This window comes from Melospiza melodia, chromosome 9 (genome assembly GCF_035770615.1).
Source record: "Melospiza melodia melodia isolate bMelMel2 chromosome 9, bMelMel2.pri, whole genome shotgun sequence".
Taxonomy (NCBI): domain Eukaryota; kingdom Metazoa; phylum Chordata; class Aves; order Passeriformes; family Passerellidae; genus Melospiza; species Melospiza melodia.
The window spans coordinates 11,348,689-11,373,130 of record NC_086202.1 but is presented as its reverse complement, the minus strand read 5'-3'; the positions used below and the strand labels follow the sequence as shown (position 1 = coordinate 11,373,130).

The following is a 24,442-nucleotide window of genomic DNA, read 5'->3' as shown; positions in this document are numbered from 1 at the left end:
GCTGCTTATTGTAGTCACTAGGTTAACAAAACTCCCCATGTTTTCTCTCTTGACTTTCTGTGTGTTAAATGAATTCAGTAAGTTTTTTATCTATAGATTCATAGGTTTTAAGGGTAAATTCTGACCATCTTTCTTGATGTATTTAATAGAATTCAAGTCAGAATAAGAAAATTGCTGGGGAAAACTGCTCTAAGTCAGATTGTTGTTAAAGCAAGGGCAGACATGCTTGTTTGTAGTGCAGAGTTCCTGCTTATCCATCAAAGGAACATGTGATCTATGTGTGCTAAGAGAAAAGGGGTCATTTTCAGAAGGATCAGAGCATCTGTGTGCAGTCACCAAGGGTTCCTCTGATATTTAATTGGATGAATATTGAAGCTTCTGCCTTTTGTTTGTTTTCTGTCAACAGCCCTTCTGCTCACTGCACTTGCGCCTGCAGCTCTCAGAGAACCCGTACACTTCAGGGAGCATTTCCAGCAAAGAGACAGCTCCTGGGCTGCTGGTGGCCACAGGTGAGAACATCAGTACTGCTCACCCATACCTCCCTGAGAGCCTGAGAGTATATAAGGTATTCCCCATTGGTGTAAAACCTTTCAGCTCTGTTTCAGCAAGAGCTAATTCACATTAACTCCCATTTGCTTTGGGCTAGGAGAAGGCATATGGCCCCAAGTTCAAAAAAGATTTCAGGTATTTGTTGCTGTACAATAAACCATGTAGATCTAAGCCCACACTTTCAGGGTGCCATTAGCCAGTGGCATTACTAGATCCTCTCATGTTGTTACAACCACTGGACATGTCTGCCTGTTTGCTGCAGGGCCCATGAAGGAGATTGGTACCCAAGGGCTGCACTCCTAGGGGGTGTCAGTAAGTCCCACCTTTCAAGTAGCAAGCACAGAGTTGTCACAAAGCCTGTCAGGTGAAGCCTGGGCTTCCTGGGTGCCTGTCTTGTGCATGGCACCTACTTTTAACTCTGTACTGCTGCAAGACAAGCAGCATTTAATCAACACTGCACGGGCCATTGGTGTTGTGGGCTGTTCTGCAAAATAGTGCTTTGGCAGGTTGTGTTGTTTAAATGACAGCCTGCTACAATACTTCATGGTGGCACTGGCAGAGCCACTGTAATTAATCCACAGGATGGATGGGGCTACCAACCACCCTCAGCTCTGTGGGAGCTGCTGGCTAACAAAGTGCTTCCTGAATGGCTGGTGCTATTGAAAGCTGGCCTCTGAGCAATGGAGGCAGTTCTGTCTTTTCAAATGGAGCCTCTTAACTACACACAAATATGTCTGAATAGCTTAACTGTTCTTACTAAGGCTTGGTTTATCTCCTTGGTCCTGTTCAGCGTAGCAGTGGCCTGCAAGTGTGGGCAGTTAGCATATTGTCTGCATGAATTTACACTACCTCCTCCAACCATTTTCATTCTCATGTCCTTCTGTGCTTCAGTGTGTTTGCCAGACTAAGGCAGAACCTGAGATGGGTTCCCTTCATGACATTTATATCTCAACAAGGGAAATGCCATGTGATTTCCAGTTCACTGATCCAGGCCAAATGAAGTGAGATAATTTGGTTCAAACCTCCAGATATCCCCATGCATAGCCAAGTGGAGTCATCACTCCTGGCAGGTTGCACTTGCTAGATGGATGCCTAGGAAAAGGCCCTACTCATGATGCTGTAATTACAAAAGCTTTTTTTTTTTTAACCTTTTAGGAAGCAAATAGAGGCAGCAGGACTGTGAGATTCTAGGCATTGATCTAAATTGTTAGTAAATTAGGTTCTTTTCAAACTGCCAGTGCATGGGATGAATGCTTTCCCAGTCTAACAATTAACCTTTAAAAGGCAGAATATAATTTCTGCCTTACTGCTTTGTAGATGATAAAACCTTACCTGTTGGGAACATACACATCTGTTTCCACTAGCCAGTTTCTCAACAGCAGGAACATCTCACCATGTTGCTGAATGTATTCAAGAGAATGAAGGAAATAATGGAACAGCTTTGCACAGAAAGACAGAATGAAGTGATAACAACCAAATTACTGCCTTTTTACTCCCTTTCTTTTCCTCCATCTCTAAATCCACATTTGAAAATTTGGAGTTTCCATTTTGGTGTTTAAAATATGATGATACAAAACTTACACTGCTACCTTTAAATCAGTGTCTAATTCTTGAGGGCTTCCACTCAAGATACTGGGCTAAGAAGATCTTTGAACTGAAACAGTAGGTTTATCCTCTTGAACCTGGATGTCCCTACAGACTGACCTTCTGTATGGTTTCCCACATCAGGTTTTCCTTAAAGCCTCATTCAAAACAATTGGTGACTCCTGCTGGTGTCAGGGAAGAAAATTAGGTAGATGGACAGTATGATACTCCCTATATGAAAACTGATGAAAACACCCTTCTTGAGTTGTGCTGCCTCCCAGAGCCAGAACTGTTTTGAAATAGCATTGGCACAATAATGTGGTTAGTTGAATTCTGTGATGGTAACAGGGGAGTGTCAACCTATCTTAATTTTTAATTTTCCAGCATTAAATGTCAGAAATTTAATTAACATTTTCATTAGCGTGTTCATCCACAGAAGAATGTCTGACACTTGTGTTGCAGGCAATATTGGCTCTGAACTTTCCTACACGGAGGCTGGCGTGTTCATCTCTTCTGATGGTGGCAATTCCTGGAGACAGGTATGTTTTGCACAGAAAAGGAAGGCACGGAGCCTTTTGCTATTCTTCTGACTCTTTACTTCCCAGGGGAGCGGAGCACTCATGCAGTACTTGCTTTGTTTGCAGATCTTTGAGGAGGAGTACAACGTTTGGTTTCTGGACTGGGGAGGGGCACTAGTGGCCATGAAACACACGTCAGTGCCCATCCGGCACATGTGGTAAGGAAACTTGTTACTTTGAGAGGGTGCCAGTGTCTACAAAATGAGCAGGTGAAGTCATCTATGTTTTACCCCCATTTTGTTTTTTTCTTGATGAATATTATGATTATTGTACCATTTTGTAAATATAATGGCTCCATATATAATCACCTACATGTGTGGGATTACTCTTTGCACTGGTAAGGTACTATGAGCCTCCAGGTGGGGTTTCTTTCCTACAGACACACATATACTAAGTCATTCTTTGGGCTTCAGGTATTTCTGAGAGGATGTGTCTCTCGTTTCTACATTTTGTTTACAGAATTTAACATTAATCTGGTAAGACAGATAAAGGGAGGGAGAGGAGAGGGCAGTAGGTGTAGATAAGGACAACAGAGATATGTTGCTAACCTCTCTAGTATTTGACTATCAATTTCCAGAGATACTGTGGTGGCAACTGATTAGAATTGGAGGTGAAATAGGGCAAAATGATTTCTCAGTTGAAGACGCTGTTTTGCTATAAATGGGTTATAACAGCCTAAGCACTAAAGATACCACTCAAAATTATCCTCTTCTTAGCTCTTGCCCCTCTGACTCCTGCACCAGTTACACATTCTGAAATTCATAACTAAAACTGTTTACAGAAAATGGCTGTGTTAGTACCACCTTCGGTCTTGGGGCTTGATTGAAAGAGGGGCATATCTAATGGACTGACCCACCCAGCTTCTAATGTTTTTTAGAAGTGAATCAGTTAGAAATAGATTTCGGAAACAAGATGTGTTCCTGTATACAATATTGGGTTGTCTCTCAGCTTGATGTTGCTAAACACATGTCTATTACTTTGCATGCAGAACAGGAAATGTGCTCTTCAGTCAAATAGAAGTAGAAAGCAATGGTGTTTGGCAGCAGTGATGAGGTGTTAAGGGCTCCTCTACCTGAGTCATTATTGTACAAAATCCTCCAGTGAAATTGCAGTCATTCCAAATCTGGACACCTCAAGACAGGTTGACTTCACCCATTTACAAGCTCATGTTCTGGAGATGTACTTTGAAGACATTAACAGCTACTTTTTCAATATAAAAATCTTCTGGACTTAATGTTTCTGACCTGACAGATAACTATGGGATGAATGCAACATAGATTTCTTTAAAAGTTTGAATATATTGCATTTGAGCCCATTTCTTTGCCACCTGAAGCAAAGAAATGACTGCTTTATTCACAGTGTGATAGTGGACTGTTAACCACGGGATGTATTGGCTCCATAACTGGACACACAGAGGAGAGCAGTAACAGGGCAGACTCCAAAGGGTGAGCTGCAGACTCCAGTCTGTGCTGTGAATGTGTTGGGGTGTGACTGGAAGCCTCTGATGGGTAACTCAGTTGTCGTGGCTATAATTGAAGTGCTCTCAGAAAAGAGGACATCAGGACCATGTCCCAGTCTTTAGATGAAACCAAGGATGAGTCAAGGAAGGAGCAGTTTGTGTTAGCCAAGGGTGGGTGTCACTGGCAGTGGGTGCATCAGATTGCAGCAGGTTGAGCTCTGGAAGAGTGAAAGGTGAGGCTCTTAAGGAAAAAGCTGCAAGTCACGTATTAACCATTAGTTACTGCATTATTCAAGCCAGGTGCAACTGTTTTAATTGTGTCTTTAATTTTGAAGGCTCTTCAGGCATAAAAAGCACGTTACTACAAGTGCCTGTACTTACATATTGGGAAAGATTTGGTCACAGGTTGACTTTTCATAGGAGCTGACAGCTCAGGTCACCTTTGTTTGCAGAGGCTCATTTCAGATGCTCTCCTTTCACAATAAGTCTCCTGAAATGGTGTGTGCAGTTCTGAGTGCCCCACCCACTCTATTAAATGAGGAGTGATTTAGATTTGTTATCAATAAGTTCCTACAGGTTTCCTTCAAAACTGTACCCTTAGGGGCTTTGGAATTTGCTTCATATTGCTTCAGTAGGCACCTGTTTTATGGGCAGGAGTGGAATAGATTAAAGGGTACATGTAAATCCATTAGTTCTCAGGCTGAGACATTGTACAATAAGTTTCATGCTGGAGAAGAGAGGGGCGGATAATTGAAAAGCTGAGAGAACTTTAGCTAAGCTAATGAAGCATGCTGTTCCCCAGAAGCTGAAATGCTATTTGGAGAGATAAGCATGCAAGCAGAACGCATACAAATGCACAGGTGTATGGGAAGATACATGCATTTAAATAAATAGATTTAGGGAAGATAATCCTTCTGTGTGCAGTTGTGCCCCCAGAGTTCTGTCTTAGGTGTAAAGTTAACCTCCTATTCTTGCACAGGTGCATTCTGAGACAGGTGAAGGTGTCTTGCTGAGTGACATGAGGGGCAGAGAGTTAGGGAATGGTGACTGCCAGTCTTGGCTTTCCACACCAGAGATTTGAGGTCGGTGTAACCCATGGTTTATAATACACACTACAGTGGCCTCCTGGTCCTTTGGTGGTGTGTCAGATGTTGTCCTACCTGCTTGGAGCAAGGGGGATTCAGTGTCCACCAAGAGCCTCCCAGACAGATGCAGGTGCTCAGATGCCTGTGTGCACACACATTCAACACTCCCCACTCCCACAAATAAGCTAAATCTGCCTTTAAGTACTCATAGGGCTGGGAGAGATTGTAGCTAATGCCATATGGCTTTGATACAGGGATGGGTCAAAATGTCCTGTGGTGGTGAAAGCAATTTTCATGCATTCAGGCCAGGGTTGCTTATGCTCTGAGTGATGCTTCATGCCAGGTGCTATTCCAGACCCAGAAACAGATCTTGGCATAGCCTCTTGATCCCTTGAGGTCTGATGTACAGCTGCATAAAGTATATACATGCACTTATTGCCAGTATTTATGCTTTCTAAAGCTTTGATCTTTCAAAGTACATCAGGAGCATGAATTTAGTGGGCTGGGAAATGGCAAAGATTGGTGCTTGTCTGTAAATCCAGTTGCTGGAGCTTGCAGACCAAGGCAAGCCAACATTTAATTGCTGCATTTGCTCTAGAGTAAGTCTTTTTATGTGTATAAATGTTGTCTGCTTCTATCCCAGGGTGAGTTTCGATGAGGGAAGATCCTGGACTAAATACAGTTTCACATCAACACCACTTTTTGTGGATGGATCCCTTGTAGACCCTGGCATAGAGACCCAGATAATGACGTAAGTATAGCAGCTCCAGTTTTAAATTGTGATGGCACAAGGGGTGCATGGAGATCCCCAAGTTCATGGTAACCTCATGATGTGCAGTGCAGCATTGTGCAGCTGCGCATGCAGTGTTTCATGAAGGCATTGTGCTGTTTTGTGGGTTTTGCTGGTGGCCACAGGCCTGGCTGGCATGTTCTTGCATCATGTGGCAAATAGATGATGGAGCCAAGCTCTCTCCAGCAGTGGTAAGAGCTATAGCAAGGAGGGATGGTCCCAAGCTGAGGCCTGGGAGTTCACATAGAGCAGTAGACAGATCTACTTCTCTGGAGAGTGGTGTAGCCTTGGTCAGGTGGCATCTAGTGACAACCAGAGGTCCTTTCTCATAATTACAGCTGAGATTGCGTTCCTTGGATCTGGAGGCCCAGGGACTGCAGTGCTCTTCAGAAGTCAGAGATCTGTATGGCTGTACCTCGTGCCAGTTCTGTGCTTGCTCCAGTTGTGTGACTTGACTGTCTTTTGAGATTGCTGGTGGGTATGAATATACCCCAACCTTGTTGCTTGCATTGTGGGCCATTGTACATCCAGTTTTAGCTCAAGATAAAAGTGTTCTCATTGTGCATATGCAGAGCTGAGCTCAGAATAACCTTCCTGTTCTGGGATGTAGAATGCCTCACCTATCCCATGGAAGGAAGAGCCTGGGCTGGCACTGATGGTGCTGGAACCTTCCTCCTCCCAGGAGGTGCTGAAGCACTGGGTAAGGCTGGTGGAACCAGTGGAGTGATGTTGGCCCAAGAACGGGCCAGGATTTGAGTTTAACAACCAAGAAAGGGAAGTTTTTATGTTCAAAGGCATTTTTAAGTAGTCATCTGACCTCCTGCACAGAGTAGATCAGAGCACTGTGCTCTGGGGCTCTGAACAAAGCAAGGACAAGATGCACTGCCTGCATTGGTTTCAGAAATGCCTCCTTACCTGTGTGTCTTTGAACTGGCTGAAACAGCTTTCTGAAAAACATCAGAAAACAAGGTGGCTAAGGTGCCTTAGACTGAGGCATGCCTGTGAAGCAGACCTACCCTGGCATGAAGGAGTGCCTTTGGTTAATCTCATCAGATCACACTGTTGCACACCTCCAGTTCAGGGGCAGGACATTGATTATAAATTTCATCTTGCAGTCAATCTGCTTTTTTTCATCTGCACTTGAAGTTCCTGCACATTTTCACTGCTTGCAAGAGAAAAGAGATTCAGGTCAAGTTTATTTTCTTCTAGGCTTCAGTCCATCTGCATACTTATATGGCATAAATGTGTGGGTGGAGCTCACTGCTGGTGTCACAGGTTGTGAGAAACTGAGTGCCATCAGTTTCTGAGGAAGTTGGAACAGGGTAAAAGCTGTGTGTCTTAGACATTTCTACTACTGATTTGAATGTATTCCAACTGTGCTGTGTGATTTGTGTTATGCCTTTCAAAACCAGCTCTACATCAGCTTTACACAAGCAGAAGTGACCACGTGCCTATACTTGAAGCTGAGCTCAGCTGCAAGAGAGGAGCTGGGGGAAAATCATATTTTACTCTTCTAACAAATGGTCATTTGAATGGCTTCTGTGCCATCTATGCCATGGCAGAAGAAATGTTTGGTGCTGTAGCCTTGGAGGGCTCAGGAAAGCATAGCTGACTCCTGTGTAGCACATCCATATCCCCTGTGATGAACTGTCTTAGGAAGGACAGGCTAAGTAATTATGGTTGTGCTTTACACAGCAGCACTCCTCTGCTTTATTCCCAAACAGTGCTGGAGCCTCTCTGTCTGTCACAGACAGCTACTGAGATTTTATCAGAGTAGAGGTGGTGCCAGTTCTGGTGGCATTGCTCGCTTTTCCTTTATTCCAAAACAATGCCTTGGCTTTGACTTGTTTTTCTTCTTCTTTTTTATTTTTCAAAAAGCAAGGCCCTTGTTTTGTAGAAGAATATATCTGTGCATCTCTTGCCTTGCTATCTGCAAACATTGCCCTGTTTTTGCAAAAAGCAAAACTGAACAGTGTGTGATATACCTGTGAGCCTTTTCAGGAGACTGCTGTGAGCATCCTGTTGGGAAAACACATATGCCAGTTCCCAGCTAAAGATTAGAACCTGCAAGTCTCTTCATTCTGAGCATTTTTTCTGCAAATGCAATGACAATGTGCAAATTTCTGTGTTGCTTATTATGGTGTTTTTCTGTGAAATTCTTCATGCAATGTGTGCCACTTTCCTGCTGCACACACATGCAGACACACACACACACACACGTGTGCAGAGAGATAGATCTGAACTCACATAAACCTGCACATCAGCACCTTCATTAAAATCAGTGGAGCTAATCAGCTGGAACTAGCTGTGGATTTAAGCCATTTGCTTTATAAATCAATGCAGTTTTCTTTTGAGATGAAAAATGCATTATAAATCTAAGGTTATTGTTATTTATATCTCTGTAGTCTTCTGGTGGAGAATGTAGGAAGTGAGTTATCTTCCTGAATATTGTGTACTAGGTTTGTTGAGAACTTTTTCTTTTGAAATTTTTGCAGGCATATTACCATTATTTTTGCCATTACTGCTGTTATTGTTATTATCTTTATTATTACTGTCATCATTAGCAGTTTTAAAAACCATTCTAAATAGTCTGTAAAAGCCATACAAGGAAATTTCACATGACACTTGCAATGAATGTTTTGAGAAATTTCAATCCACGAAAGGAACTGAGGAGGAAAGAGGCTATTTATAAAGCTGTATGCAAACCATTTCTATACAAACCACTTAGGTGCTTCTCCCAATGAGAATTTTAGTGAACTCATTTATTAGGGCAGTGTAGGGTGATGCTGAGCTTGTGTAAACTTTGGCTGAGAAGAAATCAATGTATTTCTATTGCTACTTGCCACCCCTGAACAAAGATTACACATGGTGGTTTGGAGGTGCCTGGGAATTCATGGAATTCATGTTTGTGGGTAGAAACTCTAATGATTACAAGAATCTGATGAGAGGAGCACAACAGTGTGGGATTTGCATCCCACACTGATAATGGGGTCAGTGGGAACTCTTAGGTTTCAAGCAGCACTGAGGCAGAGAGACAAAGGCTGTGGTCATATCCATGTGTTGCCAAACTGGGTAGGTTAGTGGCTTTTAAAAGTTTGTCTCTCATCCCTGAAAATGCAGAATACCACATCTAGTGGTCTCAGCTGATTCCTGTTAGAAAAAATTTCTTCCATAGATTAGCATCAAAGTGTTCTGTGTTCACCCATTTTAAAAAAATAATATTCTGAGGGGAATGTGTATACATAGTCATTATACTCCAACTATTATTAAAATATTGCATTATTAACAATATTTTCATAATACTATTTTATTAAAATCAATATATCAGTAGAATTACTTTCCCAACCTTCATTTTGTGCCACATGCTGTGAGAGGCTCTCTGGGCTGCTGAAAGGAGCAACCCTTTTAGCACACAATTTTGTACCACTTCATAGCTATTAAGTGAGCTTTTTCCATATCTGTCTTTATTGTATTAGTATCCTAGGCTTTCTGAATCCTCTGTGCTTTGTGCTGTGTATGCTTGTCCCAAACAGTCCTAAAAAACTTGTCAGTATGGTAACATCAGTTATTTGCTTTATGAAGGGTCTTTATTAGATTCTGAATATTTAAGAGTACTCTGAATTGGGAGCTGCTTTAGTGGGGTGTAGGATGTCTTGCAGAGGTCTGTTCCAACCTAAATGATTCTATGATTTTTTATGGCTACAATGCTATAAGAATTAATTATTTGTTTACAAGGTGGGGGGATCAGTTAAGAATGTAGTTTTGTGATGCACAGGGAAGTATCATGAGACTGTGTGAGCTGGTCTGCCTTGAATGCTACCTAACCAAAGTAAATCCACTGTCCTTCCTCCAGTCCTGGGTGATCATCTTCTGCAGTTCCTTTTGTTGTTGCTTTGACACTTCTCTCATCTGACAAGAGTCAGTTCAGCTCCTTTAGTGCAGAGCTCTGTACCAAAGCACATTGTGGTGCTGGGTGCAGGTGTGGGGAAAAGGCTGCAGAACACACAGGGTCCTCTAGGAAAATAAATGCATAAGGGTGGTGGCTTAGACATGTTCTCAGGTGAATGCCTAGAATGCACTAGTCTTTTTGAAATCTGCAGGTTCCTAAGTTCTGTGCTGTCCCCCTCACTGTTAACGAGTGTATCTTTTAACGATGTCATGTTCGGATGGGTCAGAACTAAATTTTCTGGATTGACAAGCCATAGGCACAGCGTGTTACTTGTCTGAGGCTGTCCAACAGGGGAATCACACTGTATTCCCCTTCTAGTCAGTTGTGATATATCCAAACTAGTTTGTACCATTCACATCAGAGACAAGATGTTGTCATGGGTCCAGAGAAGGGCTTTATGCTGTTCCAGCTCTGACTCATAATTGTTACCCCTGCCACTTCATCCCCAGTGCTAAGCATCTCTCCAAACCTATTTTAAGAGGAACAACCTTTTTGCTTCACAGCCCTGCATCATTTTAGTAGACTCATTATGTGTGTATGTGTGCAGACACTCATTTCCAGATGGGGATCATTAAGTTCCTCTGTACTGATAAATAAATATTTATGTAGACACACCCACGTGTGTATATAAATTTCTGTGTAGTTCTATGCATGTGAACTTAATGATCTCTATATATGTGTGTATGCATAATTGAGCATTAATATTTGCAGTGAGCTGAAAGTTGGTCTGTCAACACTGCTGTGACTGCTGCCCTTGGCTATGTGTGTTAGGAAATGTTCCTGGTTCTAAATGAATAGGGTACAAGTCCTGGCCCTTTCCAGCACCTTCTTGTTTATGTGGCCATGCAGCTTTACCAGAGATGAAGTGGGAATAATTCTTTCTTTCCAGGAGACCCATAAAATTACTGGCAATCCATCACTGGGTGGCAGAAGAGTGAGGAAGAATGAATAAGTAATTGAGAGATGTTTGAAATGTTGAGATGGGTGCCAGGGGAGGTTTGAGGTGAAAAAAAAAATATTTAAGAACGCAGGCCACACTGTGTCAAACCAGAAGTCCCTCTCTTTCAGTTCCATGTTCCAAATGTGGCAAGTACAGGATGCTAGAACTGTATGTATTATACTAAATTATACTAAAAATATTATTATCTTATATACTTCTCACATTTATAAAGATTAACAAATAAGGAATTTTCTTGGCCAAACATGGTATTCTTTGTATTTCTAAGATATTAATGAGTTTTCCTATTTTTGAGAGTTTTCCTTCTAAATACTTTGAAAAGGGTTTTAGCAGTCACCTTATCCTGTGGCCAGGAGTTTCATGAGTTACTCTTATTCTGAAGAACTGACTGTGGGAGACATCAGCAAAGCAGATACAGGTATGAAGGCAATGTGGACAGATTCTGATTCACAATCAGCAGAGATTCAGCAAAGTGGGGATGAGAAAAGGACAACAGCTCCCAGGCCCAAGCTCCCACTGAGTTCAAAGTTACATGGGAGCCAGGAGTAATTTTCCTGTCTTTTTCTGATAAGGTGATTATCATCTTTTCTCTTCAAGCAAGGCAACATCCGCTGCCTTTTGTTAAGTCTTGCTGTTACATTAAATGCTAATACAGGAAAGAAAATTACCAGCTGACACAGTGTCCTTGAAGCATTCTGCCCCTTTGCCTAGGGGCAGTGAGCCATGGATCTGCCGCCTCTGAGGGGGTGTACTGAGAAAAATCAGGTGGAACCAGTGATAGGAAATAGTGCCTTTGCTGGGATGAGGTCAGAGGAGCTTGTGCTCTCCCCTGGTGCCAGGCTTTGCCCTCCACAGCCAGCACCTCTGCTCAGCAACATCCGCAAATGAGAGACAGTGGGAGTGGATGGCAAAACACCATGAGGCTGTTTTTCCTCGAAGGAATTGAGGGTCTTGTACAACGTGTATGAAGAAAAGAGTCAGTGTTCCTCAATTCCCATGGCCCACAGGTACCTTTAAACTTTCCTTTACATCAGTCTGGCCTCTTTTCACTTCACTCTGTGAGAAAAGAGGAAAAAACTACCTGAAAAATAACATAGATCTTCTGCCACTTTGCTGCTGAGCCACACAGAAATTTGGCCAAGGGGGAATCTGGAAGAAAGATTTCACCAAGTTCTCCAGAAAGCTAAATCCAACTTGCAGCTTCCAGTGCAGAAAATGAGACAGAGAGCTGTCGTGCTGAACGATTCTGAATTTTGTCCTTATTTACCCTCTGGGAACCAAGGCTGTCCATCCAGCCTGGGCATTCTCTCAGGGCTACCAGAAATGTGGGCTTTTTTAAAGATCAGAGAGAAGATTTCAATGCCTGGTTTATCCAAATTGCATGGGTACCATTAGATATTAGAAAAGACCGTTACATGTTAATTGTTCCTACAGTGGTTTTATCTCACTTTTCAGTTTTCCTTTTCTTCTTCTGTTCAGTGCAATATTTGTTTGTGGTGCAACTGGCATTGTTATTGGCTATGGATTTTCCTGCAAGGCTCTGATGTGTCCTTGTGAGTTCAGTTTCTCTGTCCTCACTCAGGGGACTGTGCAGACTGCAGTGCACAAACCTATATAAGGACTCTTCATAATAGAATCCATGAAATTAAAGTGAATCTGTTAAAATAATGACTGCGCACAGAAAAAAAAAAAGTAAAATTTGGAGCTTGATCTGAGAACAAAAATTCCAAGTACAATTATTAAGTAAGGACACCAAAATGATTGAGAGGATATTGGCATTTGCCATAGTGAGCTGCATTTCTGTATCATCTGATCTAATTTCAAAACCTTCTGGAAGTAATGAATAGCTTGGACTTTGTGAGAAAATGATCAATCTGCTAATAGCATCAAGTGACTTTACAATGGACAAGAAAATGTGTGTTATAGGAATTCCCATTTTATCCCAGCAGATGATCAGTTTATACCCTGGAGTAAGAGAGTTGATTACCCATATCATTATCTTTGTTTGCAAGACTTAAAAACATTATTAACGACCCCAAGATTAATCAGTGTCACTTCCTCCTCCCCTCTGCCTCTCTGCCAGAGGAGTATTCTGCTTTTTAGCCTTTGGATCTCTGCATGAATTCACCTAAACAGTCCACAAGAAGCACAATATTGATTGTGCTGTTAATACTTGCAGAGTGAGCTGAGGCCTTTCTGTGGCACCTGAAAGACAAATCAGGTGATGAGAACATCTGCTTAGAGTAATCTTTCTCAGACAGCACCGTGTGATTTATTTGGCTTTAGGAAAAGGATGACTGTGACCCAAGAGCAGTTCCCAGCATTTGCACCATGTACCTGGAATATTCCTGGCAGAAGCCATAACACACGGAGAAGGCATCGTGCTCTGTGGCACGTATTGTCCATCTCTGACTTTCTGGGGCAAACATTACTGTCACTGGAGTCAAGTGCTACTTATGGGCACTAGATCAAACATTATGCTAAAATAGTCAACGTCATCAGCTGTGTTCTGCCAGTAGGGAAGTTGAGGGAGAATAAAGGACATGCCCGTGGTCAGGCACTCAGCAGGCTGTCATTGGGAGAGCTTGGCAGTAATGCAGGTCCCCAGAGTCCCAGGTGGGAATCCCACTGTGCAGACTCTTGCCATTTCTTTGGGGGAGGGAGATGCTCAGTCATGTCTATAAAGCACAGACAGGGGGATGGAGACGTGAGCATGTGCAGGGAGGAGGACTAGAGAAAGGTGTGTTCATTGAGACTGGAATTTGCTGAAGTGAATAAAAGAAAGAAACCCTTGCAGAAGAAGCCAGAATGAGCAGCAGGCTGATAGATGATTTCTTTTCCCTAGATAAAAGGGCAAGTTTTGCCTGATGGCAATACAATCCAAATATTCTCATCTAGAGGCTCGTGTGCTTTGTTTCCTGTGCTGCTAAGTCAGGACAGATGGATCTTGGCCCTGTGCTGTCCTCCTGCCTGCAGCTGGGCTGGGCTGTATGAAGCACCCAGGCCTGATGGAGGGTGCAGGAAGGGGCAGGATGCTGTGCACACAGACATTCCTGAGTCTTTCACCTTTTTGTGAGAACAAGACATGAAATATTCTGGTGCTCTGATCACACCACCCCTCAGGGGACTGAGAAACTACATTGCCTTAGCACCTTTCCAGCTGAATCTCTCCCTGATCCTGCACAAGGAAAAGGGTGGCACAGCACACCAACTTTTCTGGAAGCTTGAAGGCTCAGGGTTGGGTTGGCTGCAGAGTTCACTCTGACAGATTTTTGATCACTGAACTGAATGAGTGTTGGAAAGCAGCTCTCCAGAGCTTCCTCTTCTGAGCCTTCTTCTCTGATATCCAGGCAAAACTCGTCACTGTGCTTCACCTGTCACATGCATTTGGAGCTTACATATTCTAAGGAATGACTTCCACATTTGTATTGGACATTTCTGGTTGGAAATCTGCTGATTCATAGGATGAAAGGTTGAAATGACTGGATGTGTTGTGTTATGTGGCTTCTGGCAAAGCAGCAGCCCCTGCCTCTGCTGAGACCACAGACCCATGAGGGGATAAAACACTCACACTGCTGACAGCTGCCTGTATCTTTTCTAGAAAAGAGTGGCAGCATCTTCAGGTTTCAGGGCTGTCAGAAACTGGTTGTCTTTCATGAGTGCTTCGAAGAAAAGAAAGAACTCTTCAGAAAAACAGCATTAAAAATTGATATGCTTTCCCATCCCCCTTCCTAGGTGTCTCATACTCTCTTTCATGTTGCTGGAATTTCTTTTGAAGAAATTGTCATGTAAAGTTGTTTGAGAACATTGGTAATAAATTTTTTAGAGACCAAATTTCAAAAGGTTTAGTTTGTCATTCAGGAAGTTCTTATTTTGATATCACTTCCTATTTGAAAAAATAATAACAAATATCCCTGTCTCCCTCGTTGCCTTATGCAGTGTTTGTGCAGCTAAAGGGGAAATTGAGTCCAAACTGTAGGGCTGCTTTGTAATTACACGTTCTGCAAATTACTTACTAATTGCACTTGGCATTACTTGCTAACTGAAAGATCATGCTGTACCATGCCATTTGCAGTGGTTTTCCTCTTCTGCTAGCACTATAAAGGAAGTGCCCATTGAGCTGATGAATAATACCAGGACTGTTTTCCAAAGCTGAGGGAAAGAATCTGCCATGATTGTACTGTAGGATTTTTATTACAAGGTTTTGGTTTTGATCTGTAATTCACAGAAACTCTGCCTGCCCCATCTCCTCTCTTTCTCCTGACCTGAAATCTGGCAGTGGTGCAGCTTTTCATGACCAGTTCAATATGGATTGCTGGTGGCCAACACTTTGAATTTCTTTCTTGTGGGTAACTTTGATGTCATGACATTCAGTTTCAGGGAAATGAACCACATCCCTCAGATTTAATTTGCAGGAGAAATTATGTGAAATTGTTCTGTGACCCTTCTCCTTGGGAAATAGAATACAGACCAGGATTTTCTGGAACAAATTTCTCCTGATGCATGCTGCTGTCTGCTGTTGGTTCATTCTTGATAGTTTCACTGCTGTTGCTTTTTCTCCTTCTGAATAGTATCAGTGGAAGGCCTTATACCTGAGAGGGTCTATTTAGATGGTCTAAATTAAACTAATTTGCACCAACTGAAAATCTAGATCCAAATGGATGGTGTGTTTTATTTGGAAGAAAATGCGTCTCTTCTTTCTAGAAAAAAAAAAAACCAAAACAAAATAGCTGGTTTTCTTACTTTATTTTGGTCCACAGTCAGAAGTACAGCAGCCCTGAGTCATCACCCATTGCCCTCAGGCTACTGTTCCTAGTTGACATGTCAGCCAAAAGCAACTGAATTAAAAGCTCCAAAGAGGCTCTTAGAAACAGTATTTATTGTTTAGGAAAAAAATTAGACAATGTTTTTTGTTGGCAATTGCCTGGCTTTCCAGTGTCATCTTTCATTTTTTATGTTTCCTTTGTTTCCAGTCTCTTACTCCCTGCATCCTCTTGCCAGGCATGAGACAGTTTAACTCTCCCTCTCCTGCTCTCCCTAATTGCTGATTTGTGTTTTCAATTAAGTTCTACTTCCTTGTCTCAGTCCCTTTCTATCCAATTTCCTTGTAACTAGTGACCTCCTTTAATGCTAATTCCATCTAAATCCTAAATTAAAAAAATGGAGATTACACAGCCCATTTGGTTTTCTCTAAAGTCATGATTTATGTTTAGTTCATGGGGAGATAGTTCATCTGTTCATAAAATCTAGTCCCACCAGCACAACTTGCAACTGTTCCATTGCTGTTTGTGTGGTTTTGGTCTGTCAGCTCAGCCTGCATGCAGGAGTTTGTCTCATTTTACTGCTACTTCTTTACACAGAGATGGATCCAGATCCAGATTTCATAACAGGCCCTCTTCTTTATGTGAGATTGTCAGCATTTTCTTTCATTGACTCAAAAGATAAGAATATCAACAAGTTAAGGAGGTACATCTATGTACCAGGACATTCTCTAAGTGTTCACTGAGCCAGCAACTCTAGCACAGGCTCACCATCTCCCAGGAAATGGGGGGCCAGGGTAGCCTGGCTTGTGGGGAAAAATCCCAAAGGAATCAAGGCAATTATGAGTGAGACAATATCTGTTAAGATTGCAGCAGTAGCAACATGTGCTCCTCTGCTGGACATCAGAATGAGAATGAGCCCCTTCAGTTGTGGTGAATTACCTGCTCACTGCTCCAGATCTGGGGCTCCCTCTGGTTTCAGTGAGAGAAGAGCTTCCTCTCCAGGGACTAGAAAAATAAAAAAGAACCAAACCAAACCAAACCCTCACAAAACCAAAAATACTCCAAACAAAGAAACAACCAAAAAACAAACAAAACCCAGACCAACACATGCTTCTTTTCCTGCCAGGAGTTGATTCTTCCAGATTGTGCTTCATAGCACTTCTTGCCTATTAAATTTCTACTTCTGGCACTGCCTATTAGATGCACAGATGTAAGTAAAGAAGGATTTTAACTGAAATCAGATAGTGATGTTACTTGACTTTCTTCCATTCTACATTCTCTAAACAAAAGCCCAGATTTCGGTCAGCTGAAGTATTCACTAATTGAGGTGATTTTACTATTGGGGATTTTTTGCTTGCTAAGACACTTCTCTGCAAGCATTTTTCTTTTAAAATAAAAGGAAATAAAATCAAGGTTGGTTTCAGGCTTTTATAAATGAAACAGTCTATTTATGATGACACTGCAATTAGCTTTTCTCTCAGTATTATCAATTAAAGTATATGTTTGGCTCTCTTTCTCTAGTTCTGGCTTTACTTTTCTGTTGATCCATCCATCTGCTTCTGTAGTTCATCTCAAAAGATGCTGTCTACCAAATATATTATATCCTTTTGCTTTCATTTTATTTTTAGTTATTAAAAATGCTTACAGTCTATTCTGTGGGGCCTAATTTTGTTAAAATCTGGCTTCAGAGGTCCCTAAGGAACATTGAGAGAAGCAATAAAACCACCCAAACTTTTCATGTCTCTCACCTTTGTGGATGTCCAGAGAAGGAAAACTGCCTCAGAAAGAAAGGTATTTTTGCTGTTAGGTGTTATCAGCTTCTTCCTTCCTTGGCATCTCCAGTCCTCTGTCTCAGTGCTGGGCACATCTGAGGTCAGCAGGTGTCGCACACAAAGGGGCTGGGAGGGCTGGTGAAGGGAAAATCTTCCTTCTTTATCCAGACCAGCCAAGTACAGGCAGCTTCAGTGCTTGCTTGCTCCATATGGTGTCCTACCAGTCTACTTCAGAAATTACAGACATAGACTTGATTGAGGCAGGAGAATTTCCATTTTAATAGCTGGCTGGGCAGCTCATCTGAAACTGCCAGCAGGGATAGATCCACATGGATACAGCTGATGCCTTTCCTGTGGGAGCTGTTACTTGAGGAAGTCTGTTTCTCACACCATGAGCAGTAACGGGGATTGAATCTATGGACCAGAGGCACGTGAGTTATCTTGTGACCCTCAATTCTTTCTGTTGACCTGGAAGGAATGAGCAGGATTGAATTACATAAAAAGCACAGCTATCAACAATACAAGGAATGATAAGGCAAAAGCAAAGAGAACATTGAGTAAATGTAAAAAGCCTTTTAAAGAACTCCTGTACAAGGTTTTCCAGGCAATGTACACTGCATTTGTAAGCTACTGTGTATTTAAAAAATTAATGAAAGATATAATTATAGCAGCATTAGCAACGATCATTTCTAAAATGACTCTGTCATGAAACTGTAAGCATTTCAGAATTGATTTCCATGTTTCTAATAGTTTTCTGCAAATTAATGATATCCAGCCCTGGCAATAAAAGCCTTGCCTTGTTTCTCCAAAGAAAAGATTGGGAAGCATTTTCTGTTTTCTTAGCAATGATTTCACTGTCAGCTATGCACAGAGCCAGTTGAGAAGATGCTGTCCTATTAGCTAAGATTTTATGTGGAATTGTAACTCAGAGGAATAGAACAAAATCTATGCAGTCTAAAGCCAGTAAATTACCATTCTGTGTCTTAGGTTAGAGAACCTTTTTAAAATTGAGCTTAGTCAGAAAACTGACTCCATTTAAATACCATCTGGGCTCTTGTATTTATTGCTTCTCAAGGACTTCCACATCAGACTTACATGGCAAATCAAAATATACCTTCTTTGTTGGCTTTTCAAAGCTGGACCTTGAAAATCCAGCTCTCTTGTTTTCTTTGCTTGCAACAAGCAATTAAGAGCTTTCAGTTAGACCATGGTAGGTAAAGTTATTGAAGCAAAATTTATAGTATTTATACTATATTTCCTTTCTCCCTGTATTATCTTGATAGTTTAGCTATGTTTATTAAAAAAAAATCCACCTCCCTTATTTAGGGACCAAAGTAAATGGGAAATGAAGGCACATGGGAATCAGATAAGTTGAATGATCTTCAAAGCGATGTGAGCACTCACCGGTTGAGTAGGGAAAAATAAGGCCCCACCAATCTCTTTTTGCATCTCTTTCCTTGGAACGTCTTTTGTTTCTTTGCTCTTGATATAGAAACCAATATGTAGGAACTAGAACATTTAGTGCCAAACACTTATTGGTATCTGGACACTAAGAGTTTTAAAATCTTGTAGCTCTTTGCTGTCTGCCCAAGCCTCTATTGGACCTGGCCACTTCAAAACAGATATGATGGGAGAGGTCCTGTGCATGCATCTTGGCCACTATGGAAAAACATCCAGTGATGTAATTCATAAAACTGAGGAAGTGGAGCTCAGCTGCAACACCTGTTTTTTTTCAGCTGGGATTTGTGCCCTGTTATTGTTTGTTTAGCTCTTTTTAACCTTCACAAACAATGAAGACTTTCATCACTTTCCAAGAAAAGCTGCTTGATAGAACCTTGGAACCCCACAGATCACATAGCACTGTCCTCCATTCCTTGTATTTGCTTATAGAAACTGATAGAAGTTCAAATGCACAACAAATTCATCTTGAGCTTGTGGCATTGGCCAATGACGCCATGCTGTTGGTGGCATTTGGCTTTGGTGAGCAGGGTGCAGGTGCTTGGTGGCTTCTCTGCTGCTCTTATCTCAGAAGTCTCTTCCACTGTGACTGATTAGCCTTAAAAAGTTTTTTATTAGAAGGGAGAGGGTGGTTAGAGAAGTTACTACTTTAGGAATCAGCTGACCCAGAACCATCTCTGCAGTGCAGAGGAAAACCTCTCTCTGTTAACACTCCTCTAATTCCATTTAGTGTAGTATTGTTTCCATCTAAATTTATAGCAATTATACACAAAGATCTTCTTTGAAATCATTTAATTAAAGAGTATCTGATGTTCTGTGCTTTTGGAATGCCAATATGTTGCCTTCCTCTTGGAAAAACTTGGGGTTTTTTCATTGATTTTCATGGTAGAAGGAATTGTTTAAAAGCTTTTAAAAATAGATTTGAAAATCAAGTAATTCTGGTGCATTTTTGTAAATCACAAAGAAACCTTTTGCCCTCCTGATGGACAGTTAGCTAAAGGACAATCTGAGGAGAAAGATTTTCATTTTAGATGCATTAATTTGCAAAGTGTTGGATTTCTCCAACCTTGTCTTCTTCTGGGTTTATGCCAGTGTTTCTCTTTGGTCATGTTTCTTTTGCTGTGTTTCCATGTAATAAACACAAAATCCTATACTGGTGTAAATCTGCTGGACTAAAAGATTTCTGCTTGCTGCATTGCTGATTTGCAGGGACTGATGTTTCAGTCATGCAGCACAAACAAGGTTGTATGTGCTGAAAGCACATGGGACACACCCAGTGCCAAGGAAAAGTGGGGAGGGGAACTGCAGTTAGAACTCCTATTGAGTACAGTTCTGGAGGCTTTCTGCATCCCTGACCATGCTCCTTCCCATTCCTCCCTTCTCCCTCCTGCTCCCAGTGCTCTGGCACCCCATACTGCTTTGGTTTCTGTGGGTTTCTCTTGGTCCAGGGTGTGCCTTCTGTGCTGAGGAACAGGAATTGCAGCTTCTCCTGTAGCATGGCCTGAATGCCATGGTGCTTCCTATCATGGATACCCTGCAATTCTTACCCTACAGTAAGAATGGTTCTGGACAGCCAGCAACAATCTACCTTATAAATTCATTTTACCAGACGAGTCCTTCCCCACTTGCTTGCTCCTAACCTGAGCTGCTTGTTCATGACAGCACACAGATTCTCCTTGTATTGTGTCCTTCCTGCTTGTCAGCTTAGTGGAGCTCCTTTGTGAGGCAGAACTTGGATATAGACAGGTGTCCACAGCAAACCCACCACTTCATACCCTCAGATATTGCCCAGCCACCATTGTCTCCCTGATCCCCATGAGCTGAGACTGGTCTCCAGGGGAGAGCATGATTGATTCCTGGGTGGTTGTTGTTTCATGGAGAGCAGCAAAATGAAGAGCAATTTTGGTGCAGACTAGAGAGGGAGTGAGTGGAGAGCAAAGCCAACAACTCAGTATGATTACAGTGTAAACCAAGATCAGCTAGAATAAATAATGGCAGCACACTGGGGACACAGCAGGATCTGAATTACAGTCAGTGTGGGGAAGTCTTGTTTTCTGCTTCTCTTTTGATTTCATAGGAAAATTTGTAAATCTTGCCTTTCTTCCTCTTTCTTTGTTAGTCTGGAATAATCAGAACAAAACTTTTAATCACATAAGTGGCTTGGGTAAAAATGTAGATTAGTGAAAGTCTTGGAATAATAAAAAAATAACATGTACTCTCCTCTAAAGATTGCAATAAGGGTGATTAGACTTGGGTTCCATTTTGCTGGATGCTAGGGTCAGGGGAAGACCTTCCTACACAGGCTGTGTACCAGTGTCAGGAAAAGGCTAAACACTCCTGGGATGTTGTAAGAAAAGGAAAATATTATTCATGACTGAATACCATTTTCTGGCATTAAGATCCAACACTGTGTATTGGTTTCTGCAGCTGAGATTCATGAGTTGTTATTTGCTGAATGGAAGTATGAGTCTGGCTGACTCTCTCTTTTCTTTTGTCTCCCCTGCTCAGAGTTTTTGGGCACTTCAGCCTCCGTTCTGAGTGGCAGCTGGTCAAGGTGGATTACAAATCTCTCTTCAGCCGCAGGTGTACCAAGGATGACTACCAGACCTGGCACCTGCACAACCAGGTATCCCCACTCTCCAGGGGGACATTGGTGGGGTTCCTTTTCCCCTGCTCTGTGTTTCCAAGTGAGAATGCAGTTGTTCTTTACATCAAAGCATATGGATTGTTTTTTTTTTTTGCATCCCTTGAAAAATGTGCATGAATAAACATGGGGCCAGGCATCTATGGGCAAGCTCAGGAGATTACCTTCTATTTTTAGGAATATAATCCATTGCACTAGCTGGATCTTTTTGGCCTCAATGCTTAGGGCAGTGTAAAATGACACCTTATGATTGAATTGTAGATGACACTGAATTCTTTGTAGCTCTGTCACTGACTCATGAAAATAATTTTGTTTCAGTTTGCCTCTTATTTCCCCTACTCAAAAATGAAAATAAAAACATTTATTCATCCTGCAGGTCCTGCAGGTATCTGTAAAACTCTTGAATATCTGTAAAACCCTTGAATCTGAAAAGCTCTTGAATAAAAGACACCAGAGAAAACCACATTATTTCTTTCTACTCAAGGATGCATGCTTTTTTTTTCATACACTGGCTTATTGTCATGCTGGATATATTTAGGTCCTGAAGGAACTATAACTGAGAGGTCAATAACCTCTGCAGATTACTTATGGGTTACTGACTACCAGTATGATGTCCCACAGCCTGCAGGGTAACATAACTAGAGCCAAAACCATTGGCACTGTGACAGTCCTGAATGAAATCCATGAATGAGAAATGAACATTAATTTGGCAAGGATAAGATAATTGAAGTCATAGAATTGAATAAATGAAAATCATTTTAATGAAAGAAAAGGGAAGACATGTGTAACCACGCAGCAATCTTGGGCATCACTGTTAATAGGGAAGAGAAGTATTTCAATTAGGTGTTGTCTTTTTTCTTACTTCTATGCAAACAAAATACTTCTGCAAAATAGAAAATTCTGTTTATAGCAACTCACCTAGATGTCAAATGTTTGTTTTAGATTAGCTACTCCCAGTAGTGTTCTTGGAAACCTTTGCATTCAAAAAGCCCAGTGAAACACACATCAAAATTGACTTTATCTGACATATGGAAGAAACCCCGGCCTACACCCCCATTGTCTTTTCAGGATAATTCATAGGACTAGATATTGGTGGACGCCCTCTGAAAGGTGACATAAGTGGGTGTGATGGCTTGGGCATCCAGGCATTTTGGGCACATTGTCATTGGCATCCCAACTCAATGCTGGGCACACTGTGCTCATGAGTCCTCCCAAGGAGATTTTTGATTTTGCAAAGAAACAAAAGAGCAGGACTGTAACTCCCCACCCTCCCAGAGATAAATGCTTGTTTTCATTGCCTTTTGTGTCTTTTGAAAAAGTGCTTCATCCACTACAACTGTGTTTCTCCTCTTGTTCCTTGGCCAATGAAGGGAGAGCCTTGTGTCATGGGGGAGAGGAAGATCTATAAAAAACGCAAGCCTGGAGCCCAGTGTTCCCTAGGTCGGGACTATTCCCAAACTGTGGTGTCTGAGCCATGTGTCTGTGGCCAAGGAGACTTTGAGTGGTGAGTATGTGACTCTGGGGACTTGTGCAGGGGCTGTGTTTTTGTCCTGAAATACTACCCAGACAGAAAGCCTTGCAGAAGAAGTGAGTCTCATGCAGCTTTATAGCTGTGATCACACGATATAGCAGAAATGTGACCCCCAAACCTGCTGAGTGAAGGAGGCTTCCCCTTCCTCTGCAGGAAATATTTGTTCATTTCCATGAGAAATCCAAGTCTGGAATTCAAAAGCAAAATAATTGCAAGTACTGGTGGACATTTTATGTCTGTCATTCCAGAATAGTGACAGCCAGGACTTTTCTGGTTTAAAATATATTCCTTTCAGAAGAGGGAGGGTATTTCTCTCCCAAGGTCATTGATTTCCTAGGGGGCAAGCCAGCAAAACATGCACATTTTTATCATTATTCCTTTGAATAGCTGTGAACAGTTTATTGCTTCTTAACAATGTTTTATTGAGAAATTTCTGAAAGGGCTTCTGTGACATGACTGTACAGCCCACCCTTGTCAGATATAACTACTTGTTTTGCATAAATATTGGTGTTTCTAACTTAATGGGACCATAATTTTCAAATTGCTTTAAGGTCACTTTGAAAGCAGCTTAAAAATAAAGCAGGAGAGAAATGAGACACTGCTTGCTATTACTTGACAGTCAGAGATGGGAGATGGGAAAATGCATGTCAGGATCTCTGCCCAAGGAATTCCTACCTGGCACCTGTGATAGGCAAAATTTCTAAGATTTAAGACTGTCAATGTCTGTCACGTTTGAGCTTAAATGATCAGAATGTCATTTAAATGGAATTCAAAATACCCTGAAAGCTGATCAGCTGGGAAAACATTTTAATCTTTATAGTAGGTTACTCAGGATCAGTGTCTGACTGGTATTGTTGTTATTCCTGAACACTTCACCTACCTTCAAATGCTTTCTGAAGAGGTGTGAGGCATGAGATCTGTGCATTTATTTGGAGTTAGGCTCACAGTTCTCTTGACATGGACATAGTGAAATGCAGCAAAATTAAGAAAAGTATTGACTAGAGTATTTTCTTGAATATTGTAGTAGTTTGTCTTTAAGAGTGAGTTGGGGATTTAGAACAGAAATTTTAATCTGATCTGGAGGGTATTTAATTTGTTCCTCATGTCAAGATTACATCTGAGACTCCATATCTTTACTCATGAGATCTTTCCCCTTTGTTCTCATGATGGGAACTTGCAGGATGACCTGCCTTGCTTTGCAGTATCTGCCCTTGGCATTGGCATAGGCCTCTGGGGTGAATCCAGCACCAGTCTCCACAGATGCTAATGAATTTGTTTGGTTTTGGTTTTTTTTCCCTTACACTGTCTTTTCCTCACCTGCT

The 24,442-nt window shown here is 41.7% G+C and overlaps 1 protein-coding gene across 1 annotated transcript in view; it reads left to right on the top strand.

The window, feature by feature from the left end:
* LOC134421857 (VPS10 domain-containing receptor SorCS3-like) overlaps positions 1-24,442 on the top strand; it is a 267,518-nt gene that overhangs the window by 208,795 nt on the left and 34,281 nt on the right. Inside the window, exons 11-16 of the mRNA XM_063163236.1 lie at positions 407-509; positions 2,596-2,672; positions 2,778-2,869; positions 5,899-6,006; positions 21,454-21,571; positions 22,960-23,093. Of these exons, the coding sequence (XP_063019306.1) occupies positions 407-509; positions 2,596-2,672; positions 2,778-2,869; positions 5,899-6,006; positions 21,454-21,571; positions 22,960-23,093 (632 nt within the window). The remainder of the gene's footprint in view (positions 1-406; positions 510-2,595; positions 2,673-2,777; positions 2,870-5,898; positions 6,007-21,453; positions 21,572-22,959; positions 23,094-24,442) is intronic.